Consider the following 19414-nt stretch of genomic DNA (forward strand, 5'->3'; position numbering starts at 1 on the left):
ATAATGTAGTGGGACCATGCAGGGGAGTTGTGCACCTGGAGGAGTAGGGGTTTTGGACACCCTTGGTGAGATGTACACAATTGATGTTCAGAGGTGGTTGTTGAAGAGACGCCATCCGTGCCACTAGATGCCACTATAGCACTTTCTCAGGTGGGCACTAGACTCCCTATAGAAACCTTAAAAAATGAATTTTGTTAAACCCAGACTTTGGCACTAATGAAATCCAGTATTGGCATGAACGCGGTACCTGCTTCTTCTAAAGAAGCAGCGGCTCCTAAAGAGCGAGCTACAAGCCTCTCCTGCCCAAACACGCTTACCACAGCATTCACAAATCATCAAAGAGCTGAGCGCAGCCATTGTGGTTAATCATTTTCAAAAAACAGGATACTATTTGATGTGGGGATCCGGCGCCTCCGACCTTGATCCACGGCTTACATGGGGCTTGCCGGCACAGTAGCCGCTTACCCTTCTCCTCTCTGTTGTGAAAATGAAAAGCTGCCCGACAGGAGGGAGAAAGAGGAGACAAGTCTCTACGAAAAATAAAATGGCGGCCGGTGACGCGTCGACGCTGGCTGTTTGTCTCCCTTCTCTCTCTGCCTTCTCCATGGCACAATAGCTGCTTTCTCTCTCTCTCTTTCTCTCTCTCTCTCTCTTTACCTTCACTCGTCTCTTCCTCCGCCTGTCACTTGTGACATGTTTTCTGCTGCGCTGCTATAAGTGCTGTGGACATATGGCTTAGAAGTGGGGGAGAGAAGCGCAGGATTTTAGTGTGCTTGGTCTCGGCGGGGGTCCGCCGCTCAGCGCTCTGCCTCTTATCATGCCGATTTTTGTCGCGCGGTCTGTCTTTGTCCAGTCCAAGGAAACCGACGCTTCCTGAAAAGACATTTTTATTTCTTTTCGGCCTCGCCTTGCCTTTGCTTCGGCTGTCGACGGCCATTTTGCTGTACGCGGGAGATGGACGGCTCCCAATGTCTGTTTTTTTTTTTGCCAGAGCACGTTAGAGGACAATAGCCCGAGCTCTTTCTGGGTGTGACTGTATGATTGCGACGGCCTGTGCAGACGGCTGAGGCTGTGTCGGGCCCAATGGACAGAAGAGCCGGAGAGTAGAGAACAGAAGAGCATTGTGATGAGCCCAGCGCTGAGTTCAGGTTAGCGTGCGGCTTCTGAGTGGGAGCCCCATCTTAAGCCCTGATGTGCAGCCAGACTTTCATCTTCCACCTAGAACAGCAGCTGGAGGAGATGTCAGCCTAATTCACTGTCATGGCAACAACAGTAAGCAGCTATAAATAGTCCCTGTCACCCAGGGGCTTCAGATGGGGAGATGGGAATTACAGGTAGTGAAGAGAAAAGTTCTCTCCTCCTTCTTTCAGCCGCTCTCGCTCCATATAATCCTCATTCTCTTGTGTCTCCCATGACTGATTTGAGTGGGACTCTAATGAAGTATTAAATGGATTGTCCTCCTGACTGAGGCAGCCCCGTACTAGTCAGACACACACACACACACACACTCAGACACACACACACACACACACACACACACACACTCACTCACTCACTCACTCACTCACTCACACTCTCTCTCTCTCTCTCTCTCTCTCTCTCTCTCTCTCTCTCTCTCTCTCCCACACACCACACACATACTATCCAGTCACCAGCCCAGACTCACAAATGCAGCTGTATTTCTCTTCAAGGAGTGGGACAACTAAAACAATCCACTGACATTCCAAATACTATAACAAAGCAGAAAACCATCTTGTCTTCATCCATGATAGGGAAGCTCTAAATGTGCAGTCAGAAGTAGAAAGCCTGCCTCAGAGAACGGGGGGGTTATTTTAGATAGTTGTACCTCTTACACCATGAAAGGCCTGGCCATCAGAGTAGTATCTACCGCAGCCATTCACTGAGAGGTCCGTGTGCGTGTGCTACTGAACCACAGAGGCCGGGTGAGGTCTGTCGGGGCAGAGGATGGCCTGCCCTCACAGGGTCAGGGTCGGGGTCAGCTCAGCATCATAGCCACGCTGATCCTGCATATTCTCACAGGCCTTGGCCAGGGCACCCTGCCCAAGCACATACTGCTTCATGCACTCTGCTGTAGCAAAAGCCAAGAGTGAGATTAAAAAAGGGGAAAAAATATTCAAAGCTACTTGATATCATAGTTTTAATTTCAGTAACATTTTTGAAGCTTCAACTGCTCATTAAAAATGCGTGCCAGCCTGGGTATCAACACCCACACACAAATATTTGTACACAGCATCAAATCATCTGCAAATCTAGACGTCTTTTGAACATACCATAAGTTTGGATACTAAACTGACAACAAACATTGCAGGACTGGATCATGATGAGAGGGAGATTTTGAAAGGGAATGTAAAGATATTGGCTAAGGCTGGTGGGAAGAGAAGCTCTGATCTCTCCTCTTGCCTTCAGCTGCAGGCTTTGTCTTATATCTCTCTGTCATTCACCCGTGACTCACCCCATAAGCAGAAGGCCTGCTGTACTCTCTCTCTCTCTCTGTAACAACACTACATGGCCAGGCCATTCTGTGGAGGCCATTTAGAATGTACTGTAGTGGTCTTATTACTTTGCCTGCTGTTACTGTGAAGAATCTCTGATTTTTGAAAGCGGTGCTGTAGTTGTGGATGTGAACTCTGTACAATTTGACCTTTTTAGTAGAATCTACCTCCCATTATGAATACATGGAACACCTATGCCTCACAGGGTTTCCCCATGTGATAGGTTTTCCTTTGTCAAATCCTGAATTGGTAATGCTACATTCGCAACCCAATGTTCATGAAAGACTTTCCTTCAAATGAAAGTAGCAATCAAACTGAATCAAGCTAGAATGCTAACAATGCAGTAGCTAATAAAGCATAGCACATATCCCCTTTAGAGCAACTATGTTTTCTTATAATACACTAGTGTAAAGTAGGATTTAACCTCTGTAGTAAAAAAAAACTCAAATCTGGTTATTTATAATAAACCCTAGTTGTGACCCTGCATTCTACAACAACTTTTTTTGTGTCTCTTCCTGGATTCTGAAACAAATGGGATGAGACGGATAACCCAGCAGGTGTAATACAAACTGAATGTAGTGCTGTCCTGTGACATTGACTCCATATTCATGACTAATCAAGGGACTTGATTACTATCCTTATTGGCTGCACTTGGCACCACCCTGGGAGATCATTAGGGGTTGTTCCATCCTGCCTCTTTAGTTAACGCAGCCCTGGCCAGTTCTCCTGCAGCATGTCCTATTTGCCCTCCGCTCTTGCCGGCTATCACTGCTTGCCATTACTGATCCCAGGATATGGTCCCGTCTCTTTGGGCAGTCTGACATGTTGGTCTGCAATCTCATAAGTAGACAATCACTGTCAAACGCCAGCAAACTCACAAGACTAGGCTTCATTATCCAAATTGTATTCTTCCCTTTGAAATATCGTGTCCATATCAGACTGCTATTTATTAGTTCACAGCTCTTTTCTTTTGCATGGTCTCTGTGGCAGACTGAGTATGGGTTGTATTGATTTGGGTGTGAGGCTGTGCAGTGCACTGGCGGATGTGTGGAGTGGTGTGGAAGTGGCGCCGTGGCTCTGGTCCTCAGCAGTGCATCTCCCCATCTCTGCATGCGAGGCGTCCTCTCGCTCGGCGAGTCTCTCTCCTGCCAAAACACATCAAACATGGGCCGCAAACATCTGTTCCCTGCAAACTCATCATTTATGATGCTTTAGCGTGAGCGAAGGGAAGCCTTGTGTTTAGTGGGAGGGGATGGGAAGGGGAGAGGGGGAGAAAGTGTGTGAAAAGAGCGAGCGAAACAGAGACATGCCTATTAGCATAGCCCCCTGCTGAGAGAGCTGCCGCAGTGAGCCACACACACACACACATCGATGTGCCTAGCTTACCAGTCATCAGATACTAATGACAGGGATGTGTTTGTGTGTGTGTGTGTGTGTGTGTGTGTGTGTGTGTGTGTGTGGGAGAGAGACTGAAAAAGGTTACATTGGTGTCAGATTGTGTCATTGTGAATGCTTTTTAAAAAGGTGATAATGATAGCTTTGTCATGGAGCAGGCAGAAAGCACTCACTCAAATCTCTGCTGCAGCTCCCAGCAGTCTTCCATGGAGCCGTGCAGCTAGCACATTCTGCCTAAGCTAACAATCAGCAGCGAACGATTTCAAATGTGTACTTGTTCAGTAATAATGTAAAGGGGTGTGTGTGTGTGTGTGTGTGTGAGAGAGAGAGAGAAAGAGAGAGAGTGTGTGTGTGTGTGTGTGTGTGTGTGAGAGAGAAAGAAAGAGAGAAAGATTGTGTGTGTGTGTGTGTGTGGGAGAAAGAGAGACAGAGAGAGAGAGAGAGAGTGTGTGTGTGTGTGTGTGTCTGTATGCTTACATGATTACATGTGTGTGTGTTTCTGTTTTACAGGCCGTGGCAATGTTCACAGAGCTGCTGCGAGAGAACTTCAGGAACAGCAAACTGAAGCAGTGCCTTCTGCCACCACTAGGGGAGCTGTTGCATCTGATTGCTTGTCAGGTAGAATAATACACTACCCCTTCTGCAAACCCAGACTCTTTTTCTCAGTCATTTCTAGCTCTCTTCGCCTCCCTACCTTCCTCACCTACTTACTGATACTAATATGTACACTCTGCGTACAGAATTTACTCACATAATTTTATAAAATGCTTGCTGCAGATTTCAGATTGCTGCTGACTTATTAATATATCTGTCACTGGATAGGCTTGTTTGATGGGTGTCAAGTTGTAACCTGCATCATATTTTGACTGCCTCACCAGGCCGTTCTGCAGAGCTTCATCACAAAGAAAGTGTCGTCCTTGACTTCTTTCTCCTAGACGCAGGTCTGACTGACCATCCATTCTCCCTGCTCCTCCATGCATCTGTGCTCACAGAAAGGCACTCCCGAGAGCTCATTAGCTTTATCGCCCAGGCCACGGGTTGGTTTTTGTTACGCTCATGCTCTGTTATTGTTTAGCTGCTTTTGTTTTGCTCTGGCCACACAGCCCATGTGTGAGTCCCTGCGGGGGTCCAACTCAGCCTGCTATCTCCAGCATGAAAGCCCTCGCATCGCTCTGCCTCTCTGTCCAGCCCTGCGCCATGCAAGATAACGCATTTAAATAGACATTGCCACACCTGATTCATCCCATGTCCCAGAAAATCCCATCAAAGCTAGAGTATAGCTGTGACGGACTGAAGGTCAGGCATTGAAGGCGTACACAATCACTTTTATTGAATTTGGAGGCTGTCGATGAAAGCTTCACTTCTCCTTTCTCTTTGTGTGTTGGAGAAGCTCTGAAGTGAACTTTCAGCCACATTTAAGCATGATATTGCCTTACCACAGGAAAGAGCAAATATGCTGATGGCCATAGGAACACTGGCACAAAAACATTACCACCATGACGTCCACATTAGTGATGACCCAATGCTACAAAATGCCCCATCTCTCTGCAATGCCACATACGGCTTAGGCCCAATATATGTCTCTGTGAGCGTAGTTGAGGAAGCTGTAATGTTTATTTCTGCCACAAGCTACTTCATATCCAGGCTTTGTCCTAAGCAACAAGTGGAACATACAACCAAATGTGGAGGTCATAGAATTGATCACAGAATCTTATGTTAGTTTTGTGTATGGGCCTTAGTAAAACTTTTGTGAATGTAAAACTGTACAATAGAATTGTGGTTAAAATCCATCATGGAGGAGGACAACATCAAATAATTTTGTGTGTTTTGTGTGTTGTTGAAAATCAGCAAGGCCTTTGAGTCTGGGTAGTCAAGTCATGAACATCAGTTTTATTAAACTGATTAGCAGCACATTTTGCGTGGGCTTGTGTTTGGAATATATCCTGGCTGTGTACAGTGTGTAGGTAGCTTTGCCTAATTAATTCTTTGTAGAAAATATAGGCTCTGTTCAAGAGCATAATCACAGCTAAAATGAGTCCGAGGTAGCTGAGCTGAAAAAACCTATTTAACTGCTCATCACCGGTCTGGTTTGGAGCCCTGTCTCTGGTTAGTGTTATCCCAACACCCAGGAACATTGTTGAGATTGGTCCTATGCCAGTGCAGCTCACACAGTGCTTTTGCTTCCAGACGCTGTAGCAGCTCTTCTGTCCATCACTGCTGGACAGGCCACTTTCTGCCCTCTCCACCCTGGAAAAGCAACACTTTCCTCCTCCCTAATAGCTACTGCATCAAGCATGTGGGGGATGGAGAAAACACACTTGTACATTATTCAGCAAATGAATAATAATGGACTGGGCACGCGGTGTGGGTGATGCTCATGAGCAGTGTACAAAATAAGCCAGCTGAGTAGGAGAGCAGACCTTGAGAGCCACGCAGACCTCGGTGTTGGGATGCCTGCTTGCATGTCGAGTTGTGGAGCTCAGATGGTGGAGACAAGCTCATGTTGCACACCCCACCTCCACCACAACTAGCTTCCTAATTGGTTGGTGTTGAGCAGAGGCATCTTCCATACCTGTGCTGGGAGCGAGCACAGGAGCTTATTTACCAGCGCACCCAGTTTGTTTGTTTAGCCTAATTATGGGGACTTGTGCTTTGGGTTGCCCCTAATTGTTCTCCTAATGAGTCACTGTGCGAGTGCTTGCCTTGCCTAGCATCTTACCTCTGCCTCTCTCTCTCTCTGTCTATCACTCTCTATCTCTCTCTCTCTATCTCTCTCTCTATCTCTCTCTCTCTCTTGCCTCTGCTCTCTATCTCTCTCTCTCTCTTGCCTCTGCTCTCTCTCTCTCTCTCTCTCTCTCTCTCTCTCTCTCTTTCTTGCCTCTGCTCTCTCTGTCTCCCTGCAGGAGGAGAAAAAAGAGCACCCAGGAGGATTGTGGGTCGTTCCTGCTGCTGCCTACACGGTGTTAATGAGGTGCCTTCGGGAAGGGGTAAGACTGCCACGCTGTCCTCCTGTGTGTGTGTGTGTGTGTGTGTGTGTGTGTGTGTGTGTGTGTGTATGTCTGTGTGTGTGTGAGGTGGGGGTCTGCGCGGTAATGATCCCCCCAGCCCCTCCAGGCATTGTTTGGCAGCCATGAGTGGAGGGGGCGAGAGGAGAGAAGAGGAGCGGAGAGCAGCAGGCTCTCTCGGTCGTCAGCAGCACACAGCAGCACACAGCAGCAGCCCCGGTGACCTCGCCTCCACAGCCCTCAGTGCTGGCTCACTCTCCTGACCGCTCTCTGCCATCGCTGTGCTCCCTCGGAGAGGAGCAGTCGAGGAGGTCCGCTGCTCAGGAGAGGGGACGGCTCCTGGGACTCGGCCAGTATAGATTTAAGATTAGACAGGAGAGTGCATAGAGCAGCCATGACACATGCACATGCGTGCACTTTTAGGAGCGCTGGATTTAGAGTTTTCAAGAAGAAGAATACTCAATGATGAACCACAGTGTGATCACACAAACCAGCGTGGTCAGATGTCATCTGCTGAATTCTTTTCAAATCCAAAGAGAATGCAAAAGCAGAAAAAGTCAATAATAAATATAGATGCAAGCAGCAATGTGGGGGCCAAGCAGTGCGCTATAGCAGGAATGGCGTTGCCATGACATGAGCAAGCACTCACAGCAAGTTTGATTGCAATTGGATAAAGAACGGCTGAGAAATAAGCTCATTTACTTTGTTATAGTGCCCCTAGAGGCGAAAATTACACCAATGTCCTTGTGCGTTCTCACAATCAGCTACCATGTCCCTGGACTTCATACACCAAAAAAATGCTGAGATGTGAACTCAATTTGTGTATTACAGCACACCTAGAGGCCAAATGAGACCACTTTCCTTGCATGTCCTCACAATCAGCTACTTTGTCTCTGTATTAAGTTTGGACTTCATTCATCAAAGCGTTGCTGAGATACAAGCTCACTTCCTGTATTGCAGTGCCCCCTATAGAGGCCAAATGATGCCAATTTCCTATTGAGTCATCACAATAAGATACCAAGTCCCTGTACCAAGTATGGACTTCATACATTAAAGTGTTGCTGAGATACAAGCTCACTTCCTGTATTGCAGCGCCCCCTGTAGAGGCCAAATAATGCCAATTTCCTAGTGCGTCCCACAATCAGGTACCAAGTCTCTATACCAAGTTTGGACTTCATACATCAAAGCGTTGCTGAGATACGAGTTCACTTCCTGTATTGCAGCGCCCCCTATAGAGGCCAAATGATGCCAATTTCCTAGTGCGTCCCCACAATCAGATACCAAGTCCCTGTACCAAGTTTGGACTTCATACATTAAAGCGTAGTTGAGATGTTAGCCCACTTCCTGTTAGGTGGCATCATAGCCATGTGTGATTGGCTATCACGGGCAAATAAACTTTTTTTCAAAAAAATTGACAAGTATCGTTTGTGCGGCTCAGTCAGAAGATCATCTCCACCAAGTTCCTTGAAAATCGGATGAAATTTGTAACCGCTGAAACTTTTCATAGAGTTTGTATTAAATCCAATATGGCGGAGATCCAATATGGCGGAAAGTGATAGGATTGGGGTCGATGAACTCGGGATGGTCCAAGGACTCAGACGCTACCTCAATTGTGAAAATCAGACAAAAGAGTCAAGGATCACGCTCATGAACGCATGTTCAGCATTGAACTGGTGGTGGCGCCAGAGCGTTCAATGTATATGCATAAAAATTGCTGTGAGTGATTGGGACAGTGTCCTGACTAATGGTATCGAGTTTTGTTATGTTAACTCAAAGCGTCACGGAGATGTTAGTCCACTTCCTGTTTGGCGGCTTCGTCACCGTATTTTATTGGCTGTCACGGGCAAACAAAATTGATATTGAAAAATCTGGCAAGTATCGTTTGTGCAGCTCGGGCAGAAGATCATCTCCGCCAAGTTCCGTGAAAATCGGATGAAATTTGTAACTGCTGAAACTTTTCGTAGAGTTTGGACTAAATCCAATATGGCGGAGGTCCAATATGGCGGAAAGTGACTGGATAGAAGTTGATGAACTCGGGATGGTCCAAGGATTCAGATGCTACCTCAATTGTGAAAATCAGACAAAAGAGTCAAGGATCACGCGCATGAACGCATGTCCAGCATTGAACTGGTGGTGGCGCTAGACTGTTCAATGTATATGCATAAAAATTGCTGTGAGTGATTGGGACAGTGTCCTGACTAATGGTATCGAGTTTTGTTATGTTAACTCAAAGTACCACGGAGATGTTAGTCCACTTCCTGTTTGGCGGCTTCATCACCATATTTGATTGGCTGTCACGGGCAAACAAAAATGAAATTGAAAAATCTGACAAGTATCTTTTGTGCGGCTCGGGCAGAAGATCATCTCCGCCAAGTTCCGTGAAAATCGGATGAAATTTCGGACCGCTGAAACTTTTCTTAGAGTTTGGACTAAATCCAATATGGCGGAGGTCCAATATGGCGGAAAGTGACGTAATAGGGGTCATTGAACTTAGGTCGGCCCAGGGATTCCAACGGTGCCTGATATGTGAAAATCGGACGCACCGTTCAATGGTCACATGCGTGAATGCAATCCAGGTTCGACCCATTGGTGGCGCTAGAGTGTTGGGCATAGAGTTCTGGAAATTGGTGAGAGTGATGATGGGACAGTGCTGAATCAATGTGCCAAATTTCATAACTTTAGACCCAGCGGTTAAATTTTCGGCCAGATTTTGACCCTTTGGTGGCGCTAGATGGCTGGGTTTAGAGGTCCGTAAATGAGTGTGAGTGGTCAGTGGAGTGTCCCGAAACTTTCTGCCAAAAAAGACTTTCTGCCATAGACTCCAATGGCGGAAGTGTAATAATAGGAAAAGCTAGTAACTCAATGGGTGCCTTCGCAGCTTCGCTGCTTGGCCCCCAATAATACACATACACATTCAGTATAAAAGTAGTACAAAATGGCAACCTTTAAACGTCTTAATTCATCTCAATTATCATGGGTTCTTGCCATTGAGTTGGTGTTATATCATCAATCATATAACACATGGCAATCATAGTAAAAAAAAATAAATAGAATTTGTTCTCTCAAACCCATTGTATTTGACCCACAAATACAGTGAAATACCAAAAACATAGCCCAAACACGGAAATTAACATAATTAATATGTTTTCACTTTCAAGTTTTTCTCCACTCATCCAGAACTGTGCAGGATCACATATCCTGTGTTAATATTTTTAATGCATTAGATTTATATTGAAGTCATTAGGTCCACAGTGAGAATACTTGGATGAGTTTTTACATGTATTTGAGAAAAAGTGGTGGTGGTGGTTTTTCACAAGTGGTCGTTAATGAGTATTTGTGTATGAGTATTTTTTTGTTGTTTGTATTAAGTTATGTTGATTAGTGTGCTGTGTGTGGTACAAACTATGTGCTCTGTGGTTCTCCCAATGAGAAGGTTTGTTGATTGGCTTTCTTTTTAGCTGCACTGAGTCGGTGTGTGTGTGTGTGTGTGTGTGTGTGTGTGTGTGTGTGTGTTTGTGTGTGTAGAGCAGAGCAGCAGTAGTGGGGACCTGTGCTTTAATCAGAGCTCGGTAATCAGGCAGAGCTGATGCCATCAGCAGGAATGCATTCCTGGAGCCCTGGTGTGTATTAGCTGACACGGTGGGTTGTGTGTAGGGCTGCCACTCAGGGCTCGGAGTGGAGACACACATCATCATAACATCATCACAGTGCTGACAGTAAAGAGTGCAGGGGGGTGTGCTGCTTTTCAATCGCATCTCTTAGCCCAGAGGAATCACGCGTCTCAAATGGCTCCGTTTTCCTGATTAACAGCAACTCCACCAAAGATGATCATCAGATATGAAATCAAGCTAAATGGAAAGTACTGAATTGAGAAACACTTTGAAGGCAAGCAGAGTAGTTTGAGTTTGAGTTCACAAGTCATTGAGCCGCACTGGTCCTGGGCTTTGGGTTCTGTGATATGAATAGCACAGATGAGCGGATAAGGCTGCACGCTGGCACCTTTAGTTTGTTTGCTGGTTGAGGGCCTCTTGGAGGCAGGAGCGAGAGGAGCCTCCGCAGGGCCAGGGGGAGCCGGGCTGGGCTGTGTTTATGCTGCGCTGGCCTGCGCTGGCCTGCGCTGGGCTGTGCCCTCTCCTCTCCTCCGGTAGCTGGTGCCAGCCGGGCCAGGAGCAGACGCACAGGGAGATGTCAGGGCTCGGCGCTTGCATGTCGAGGGCAGCAGCAGCAGCAGCACACCGAGCACTGCTGGAGCGTCTAAAGGGAGCGGAGGAGAGAGGGGGAGAGAGAGCGAGGGGGAGGAGGAGAGCGAGCGCATGAGAGAGAGCGGAAGAGCGGAGGGGGGAGGGTGGCAGAGAGGGCAGCACACGAGAGCGCTGAAAGAAGTGTGTGAGGGGGAGGGAGTGGAGATGATGGGGCAGGAAGGAGGAGAGAGAGGGGAGGGGGGGTTCACATGAATATTTGTCTGAGAAGAAGCAGGAGGGGCTTCAGGAGTGTGTGTGCATGTGTGTGTGTGTGCGTGTGTGTGAGCGCGCATCTGTATGCGAGTCCATGTTTGTGTGTGTGTGTGTGTGTGTGTATATGTATGTGAGTGTGTGTGTGTGCGTGTGTGTGAGTGCGCATCCGTATGTGAGTCCATGTTTGTGTGTGTGTGTGTGTGTGTGTGTGTGTGTGTGTGTGGTGGTTGGGGGGGCTGCTGTTGAGGTTGGTATACCTCTGTACAGGGCTGGGAAGAACAGTGACATAAACATGTGCCTATGGGCGTATAAACACAAACACACACACACACTCTCTTTCTCTCCTTCTGTCTTTCCCTCTCTCTCTCACACACACACACACATGCACATAACTGACAAAGCAAGTACATAAAACATTTATCAGGCTTCTCTCCTCCTCATCATCCTCTCTCTCCCTACCTCTCCCTCTCTCTCTCTCTCTCTCTCTCTCTCTCTCTCTCTCTCTCCCTGTGTCCCCCATCAGCTGTTCCACTAATCCCCTCCTCTGCTAGCTGACCCCTCGTCCCCTCATGGTAATATCCAGCTGCAGCAGCAGCGCTGCTACAAGGCACAGTGAGGAGTAATACCTCTGAGTTTACAATGAGACGTTTACACTTCACATTTGGATCATTCTGATAGCCTTTTTTTACTTTGTGTTGACTTGAGGGTTAGGATTAGGTACTAGCCACTAGAAGCTCTTGTTGTTTGTGTGATGGGGGTCAAGTGGTTTGTGTTTATGGACAGGAAGTTGTGAGGTTCATGCAAATTGATAGCAGGGTTGTAATAGTATAGTAGTAGCTCCTTATAAGGATAACTAACATTTCAGAAGAGTATGTTAATACTATAGTCATCTGAGAGACTTACTCTACCTATAAGCCAGACACTTGAAATGTAGTTAAAAGCTAGATGAATCGAATATCAAATACATGTTTTCTGTTTTTATTTTGTAAACAGATTAAAGCATATTAAAATGTTTTCCCTGTACAGCTTCATGGCTACGTCTGCAGCTCTTTGTAGTCCCTTCTTTACACTTGTCACTGTCAGCTTTCCCTTTGAGAGTTTGGTTGTTCCCAGTGTGTTTTGCTCACCTCATGCTAATAGCCTGGATGTAGCACTCACACATCCGACCAGTCCCCTAGTGCTGCTTGGGCTGACTCTAAATCCATTGCAGACCAAAGCGGCGGGCCGTGTGTGTGTGTGTGTGTGTGTGTGTGTGTGTGTGTGTGTAGTGTGTTTGTGAGTCCATTGAAGCCTGCATTAAAGCGGGCCTGATTGAGCTGTGAGGGGCCCAGATGAGAGCAGGAGGCGTGTTTCTAATGAAAGAGCCGCCTGCCACTCCTGATTTACTCAGCCCCGCACTCACGACCAGGTGTGCAGGGCCTTCAAAGGGACACAATTACACTCACACATCCACTGCCAGCGGTGAAACCACAAGAGACGCTTTCAAAACACACACACGCACACACAGTGACGCACACACACGACACACACACATTTAGGATTCGTACTAATACGCACATAGACGCATGCACGCACGTCTTAAAAAGGGATTAAAATAGAGGCTGTTAAAAAAAAAGCCTGCTAGACTTCACCCTCTCCCAATTTGCTACAGTCTGTAAAACGGACTAGATGTTAGCGTTCTTCCACCTTATTGTTGAATTGGGTATTTTACTCGCATTTCCTCCATGTGCTGGTAAACAAAATGTAATTTGTATTTGTGTTCCGTGTGTAAGTTGAAAATGTTCATGAAATAAGGCCAGACTATGTGTATGGCAGAATGCACAATGAAAAAAAAAGCATGTGTTTGGAAAGGGGCTTTCATGCACACCCATTTAATGAGGTGTTGTTTTTAATTTGGCAAAGTTCTCTTCCCTCCCATGCAAATGTGTGTGGAGAAGAGCTTTAGCTTTGTGTGTTGTGCAGTGGCTGAGCAAACAGCACTCCCCTGTGAGCCAATTAGATAGCTGTCCTGTTGCATGTGCCGGGCGCCTACTGCTGAAATGCCGTGTGGAAATGCTGGTGGACAAAAGGTGCTGATGTGTGGATGTGTGTTTGGGTAATTGTGCAACCACAAATGCGCCTGTCTGCTGTGTGTTTGCAGCCCATCATCTCCTCTCTGTGATCCCTGTAGACGGTGTGCTGTAAGCTAATGGCATGTTTGCTGGTTGTGTTGGTTGAGCATGCGCCTATGCCCTGCCGCAGCCTCTAGACTCTGGCCAGGTGAAGTTCATTGGATCATCACTCAGAGAACCTTCTGGAAAACCCTCATTTGCACATTGTATCCATTCCAGAGCTGTGTCTTAAAGAGCTGACTCAGTGTAAGTATTCTGTCCCACCTGCATCATGAGTTTGAAATGCTCATCTCTCCAGCACAAACTTTGGCGCTATGCTGTGGGACCACTCTCTTTCTTCTGGGTCTGTCTCACTCTTGACCGGTGCTTGTGCAGCCCGCTGCTCTGTGGCTATTCCCACGTATGCTCAAGGTCCTCAAGTCTGCTTAGTCTACTTGTTTTCACACAGCCAGATCTGGCTCATCCATGCCTGGAGGCATCTCCACTCCGAGGCAGCGTGTTGTTTATGTGATGGTGAGGGAGGGGTGTGTGTGTGTGTGTGTGCGTGCGTGTGTGTTTGTGTGCGTGTGTGGGTGTGCGTGTGCATGTGTGTGTGTGTGTGTGTGTGTGTGTGTGTTGGGGTGCGTGTGTGTGTGCGCGTGTTTGGGGGTGGTGGGGAGGTGGGGGGTAGTTAGCACTACAGGGCCCTGTAGGATGGAGTCCTCACCCCTGCCTGCGCTCTCTTGCTGTTATTGGCTGCCGTTGGCTCGTGTGTTTGTGTGTGGGTTTGGGCCGTGCAGTAATGGAGCAGCACAGCACAGCGCTGCAGGATAGCTGCACCTTGTAGATCAGCTCATTGCTGTGGAGCCTGTAGCATCCCAGAACACATTTTTTTTATTTTTGTTTTTGGTACTTAAATACAGGCACTAAACTATCACTCATTATTTATCTGCCTTAATACTTGCTCTTCATGCAACTCCATTATTTCTCTTTCTCTCCCCCTCTCACCTTCTCACCTTTCAGATCTCACCGTTTCCTCCTCAGCTTAGGTGTTAGCCCATGTCTAGTGCACCCCTCAACTGTGTGTGTGTATGCGTGTGTGTGTTTACATACATTAGCAGACGCATCATGCAATTTCTTCTGGTTAGTGGGCACCATTTTACCTATACAGACCTAGTACAAATTAGCTTTCTGTGAGTTATAATGCAATGTTGCTAAAACAGCTGTTGGATATTACCCATCCAATTAGCTTGTAACTGAATTGAATATCAACAGATGACACATTGTGGTCAACTAATGGCTGTACTCTTGTGTGGCAGAAATGATATCAATTAATTACCAGAGTTATCGATAATTTTGATGCCTTGTGTGGGGCAGCCGTGGCCTACTGGTTAGCACTTCGGACCTGTAACCGGAGAGTTGCCGGTTCGAATCCCGACCAGTAGGCTGCTGTTGATGCAGGCAGCTCACTGCGCCGGGATTAGTGTGTGCTTCACCTCACTGTGTTCACTGTGTGCTGTGTGTGTTTCACTAATTCACGGATTGGGATAAATGCAGAGACCAAATTTCCCTCACGGGATCAAAAGAGTATATATACTTATACTTACTTGTACTGTAAGCTCTTAATTAAACCGTCAGATAACAAAAGCAGATTCATTTGAATCTGTTCACTCCTCTGTGTGGTCCGTATTACACCCATAGACTGTAAAGAATACATCCTGCGCTGGGCCAGTCCCTTGTGTCTGTGCCAGTGTGAGGCGTGAGTGAGAGTGGCGCATGGATGCACTATAATGCAGTTAAAGCAACACCAAAGAACTTTTCCTCTGTCGCACGCACTATTTGTTTATCCAGCACCGGCTTTGCAAATAACAATGTCCACAGACAAGGGAGAATATGTTGCATGATTTTATGAAAGTACGATGTATTGCGACATTAGATGCAAGTCAAATTTGTAGTTTCTTATGTCTCATTACATCGAACTACAGATCCGCTACCCGATCTGGCAAACTTACATAGTGCGGTTATAGTCGATGAGGGCCGCGAAGCGAATGCAGAAGTGCCGTTCACCCTGTTACGAGTTGATGAACCACTGAAACGATTTTGGAAACATTATTTTAAGGTACAAAAAACTCTTTGGTGTTGCTTTAAGAGGACAAGATGTAGCCAGTGCATGAAGACTCATCCCTTTATTTCATGAGCAACAAATTATTTTTAAGAGTTGTATGATGAACTAGCATATTTATTAAAGCTATTTTAATATTAAGTAGAGTGCCTTGGTCCGACCATTTTTTTGAAACCTTTATTTAATTAATTGTAATGCGAGGACATTTAACCCGCCATCAATAGTTGAAATGTTGTGTGTCTCACCTCTTGAGTTTGGTGTCCGCCTTAGACGAGTGCCTTCTGATTGCAGTGAAACCCAGCCAAATTGCACCAGGCTTCTGGAAAAGCTTGCCTTCCAGACACCTCATGTCCGAGGCATTCAGCCTGCTTCTCAGGATCCTCCTAGAGCTGCCTCAGTGCAGTTTAATGTTTCATTTCTCTTGGCTGCAGTGGCAGAGAGAAACTAGCTCCAGGACAGCAGCCTGCAGACAAAAACTCCCCAAATTAGTCTCTGCTCTGGGTGAAGCCTGTGACATGGTGGGGTTGGGAATTATTTGCACAATATTGGCTTGAGGTTGTAGGGAATAGAAGTTTATGATGTAATTGCGTGAAATCAGGAGACCAGGGCTGATTCAATAATTTAAAAACCCATTTCACACTTTTTCACAATAGGTGACTGAAACCTATATATTAACTGCTCCATGTTTTATGAATCCATTTCCTTGTGGCAGTACTTATTTATTTTACTCCCTTTTTTGTCAGCCATAGGTTTAGAACAGATTTTTGTTTGCTTAGTTGTCATTGGATTTTACCTACAGCCATCAGATTAGATTCTCTCAGACTGAAGATAAAATGCAGTTTGATTAAATAGAAAGAATCAGTCTGTGCTTCCTTTCATATATTTGATAAACCTGTCATAGCGTTGGTGTCAGTCTTATTTCCAGTCAACAGACACTGCAGACAGATGTAGAAGTACATTGTCTTGATCATCAAGAGCTATAAGCGATACAAACAAAGGGGCAAAACCCGTATACAATGATTCATTACAACTTCCTGCATGTTGCATTTTCAGAGCAAACAGTATGGACAGTAGGGTTTTAGGAACTACCCACTGGATAGCTCCCCTGAGAGTCACATACCCTCAAGGACTTAGCGCAACGTGTAGGAACATGGCATGATGAGGTGACACACATTTGGGGAAAACATTTAGGGGGCAGCTGTGGCCTACTGGTTAGCGCTTCGGACTTGTAACCGGAGGGTTACCGGTTCGAACCCCGACCAGTAGGAATGGCTGAAGTGCCCGTGATCAAGGCACCTAACCCCTCACTGCTCCCCGAGCGCCGCTGTTGTAGCAGGCAGCTCACTGCATCGGGATTAGTGTGTGCTTCACCTCACTGTGTGTTCACTGTGTGCTGAGTGTGTTTCACTAATTCACGGATTGGGATAAATGCAGAGACCAAATTTCCCTCACGGGATCAAAAGAGTATTTATACTTATACTTAAAAAAACATGGTGGGCCGAATTTTGTGTGTGGTAGGGCGATTATTTTCATTGTCGACGTCATCATTGGCAATGTACAGTCTGATAACCCCATTGTTATAACGTTTATCATCTGTGTGTCTGGCTGTCTGCCAACTAGCACGTTAGCAAGCTAGCATAACTCCCCATGTAGTAGACCACATACTAGTGAAATGGTTAGTTGTTCACCTGTCAAAATCGCTGTAACAAATAGCATGCATTAGCAAAGTCTTCATCAACGCCCAATGCAAATGTGCAAATGTTGAGCATAATAAGAAAGTGTTTATTGATGTGTGTGTGTGTGGTGCAGGAGGAGCTGGTGGTGAATCACATGGCAGCTAAGATCGTGGAGAACGTGTGCAGCACTGTGTCCCACTACGCACAAGGCTTCATCACACCTGAGATCGGCCCCTCTCTTTGGTACCTCTTCACCCACTCAACAGTAGACGCCATGAGGGTCAGCGCTGTGTCTGTAAGTCCCTCATCTCTTTTCACTGCTAGTGACCCTCATCTCTATTCACTGGTATACTACAGTAGTGACCCTTATCTCTATTCACTGGTATACTAGTGACCCTCATCTCTATTCACTGGTATACTAGCGTCCCTCATCTCTATTCACTGGTATACTAGTGACCCTCATCTCTATTCACTGGTATACTAGCGTCCCTCATCTCTATTCACTAGTATACTAGCGTCCCTCATCTCTATTCACTGGTATACTAGTGTCCCTTATCTCTATCACTGGTGTACTAGTGTCCCTCATCTCTATACTAGTGTCCCTCATCTCTATACTAGTGACCCTCATCTCTATTCACTGCTATACTAGTGACCCTCATCTCTATTCACTGGTACTAGTGACCCTCATCTCTATTCACTGCTATACTAGTGTCCCTCATCGCTATTCACTGGTACTAGTGTCCCTCATCTCTATTCACTGGTATACTACAGTAGTGACCCTCATCTATATTCACTGGTATACTAGTGTCCCTCATCTCTATGCTAGTGTCCCTCATCTCTATTCACTGGTATACTAACGACCCTCATCTCTATTCACCGGTATACTACAGTAGTTTCCCTCATCTATATTCACTGGTATACTAGTGTCCCTCATCTCTATTCACTGGTACTAGTGTCCCTCATCTCTATACTAGTGTCCCTTATCTCTATTCACTGGTATACTAGTGACCCTCATCTCTATTCACTGGTATACTAGTGACCCTCATCTCTATTCACTGGTATACTAGCATCCCTCATCTCTATACTAGTGTCCCTCATCTCTATTCACTGGTATACTAGTGACCCTCATCTCTATTCACTGGTATACTAGCGTCCCTGATCTCTATACTAGCGTCCCTCATCTCTATTCACTGGTATACTAGCGTCCCTCATCTCTATTCACTGGTATACTAGTGTCCCTCATCTCTATTCACTGGTATACTAGCGTCCCTCATCTCTATTCACTGGTATACTAGTGTCCCTAATCTCTATACTAGCGTCCCTCATCTCTATTCACTGGTATAGTGTCCCTCATCTCTATGCTAGTGTCCCTCATCTCTATTCACTGGTATACTAGCGTCCCTGATCTCTATACTAGCGTCCCTCATCTCTATTCACTGGTATACTAGCGTCCCTCATCTCTATTCACTGGTATACTAGCGTCCCTCATCTCTATTCACTGGTATACTAGTGTCCCTAATCTCTATACTAGCGTCCCTCATCTCTATTCACTGGTATAGTGTCCCTCATCTCTATGCTAGTGTCCCTCATCTCTATTCACTGGTATACTAGTGTCCCTCATCTCTATTCACTGGTATACTAGCAGGGTTCTAAATTAACACCCGCCAACCCGCCAAATGCGGGTTAAAATTAGTTTTGTTGGGTGTTAATAAAAACGTACTAGCCAGTTTGGCCGGTGATGCATGAGGCATTACATGCATGATACATAAGGCTCTGTTTTCGGTCATATATCCCCCGGCAGTACTTCCTACATTTCCCATGACCACTGTGCCGTAATGCTACGTCGGCTGCACGCAGTTTACAGTGAAACCAGCGCGAGAGACCATGGAAACGAACGGAGCGTCTAGAAAACACAAGGAATTAGAAGAACGAACGGAGCCAGAGCAGGGAGCATAGACTGAAAGAGGAGGGAGTTAAAGTAAAAAGAGTTAAATTAAAGTAAAAAGTACCTAACACATGTACATAACACAAATACATAATGCATTACGAAATATTAACGCAGTTAACGCATTGTGTTTACCTATTTCCTTTGTGGGGGGCTGATGTCATGTAACGAAGGCCGCAAAACCTGAAGCAGCAAGATCGTTTATTTTATTGTC

At 46.1% G+C, this 19414-nt stretch overlaps 1 protein-coding gene across 1 annotated transcript in view; it reads left to right on the forward strand.

Moving 5' to 3' along the window:
- ulk4 (unc-51 like kinase 4) overlaps positions 1-19414 on the forward strand; it is an 87928-nt gene that overhangs the window by 18036 nt on the left and 50478 nt on the right. The window contains exons 18-20 of the mRNA XM_076281124.1: positions 4419-4526; positions 6812-6895; positions 17389-17550. Coding sequence (XP_076137239.1) covers positions 4419-4526; positions 6812-6895; positions 17389-17550 — 354 coding nt within the window. The remainder of the gene's footprint in view (positions 1-4418; positions 4527-6811; positions 6896-17388; positions 17551-19414) is intronic.

The sequence above is a fragment of the Alosa pseudoharengus genome, unplaced genomic scaffold (assembly GCF_046254945.1).
Source record: "Alosa pseudoharengus isolate Yale_2024_CS ecotype anadromous, Long Island Sound unplaced genomic scaffold, YU_APseudo_1.1 YU_APseudo_1.1_scf_12, whole genome shotgun sequence".
Taxonomy (NCBI): Eukaryota; Metazoa; Chordata; class Actinopteri; order Clupeiformes; family Clupeidae; genus Alosa; species Alosa pseudoharengus.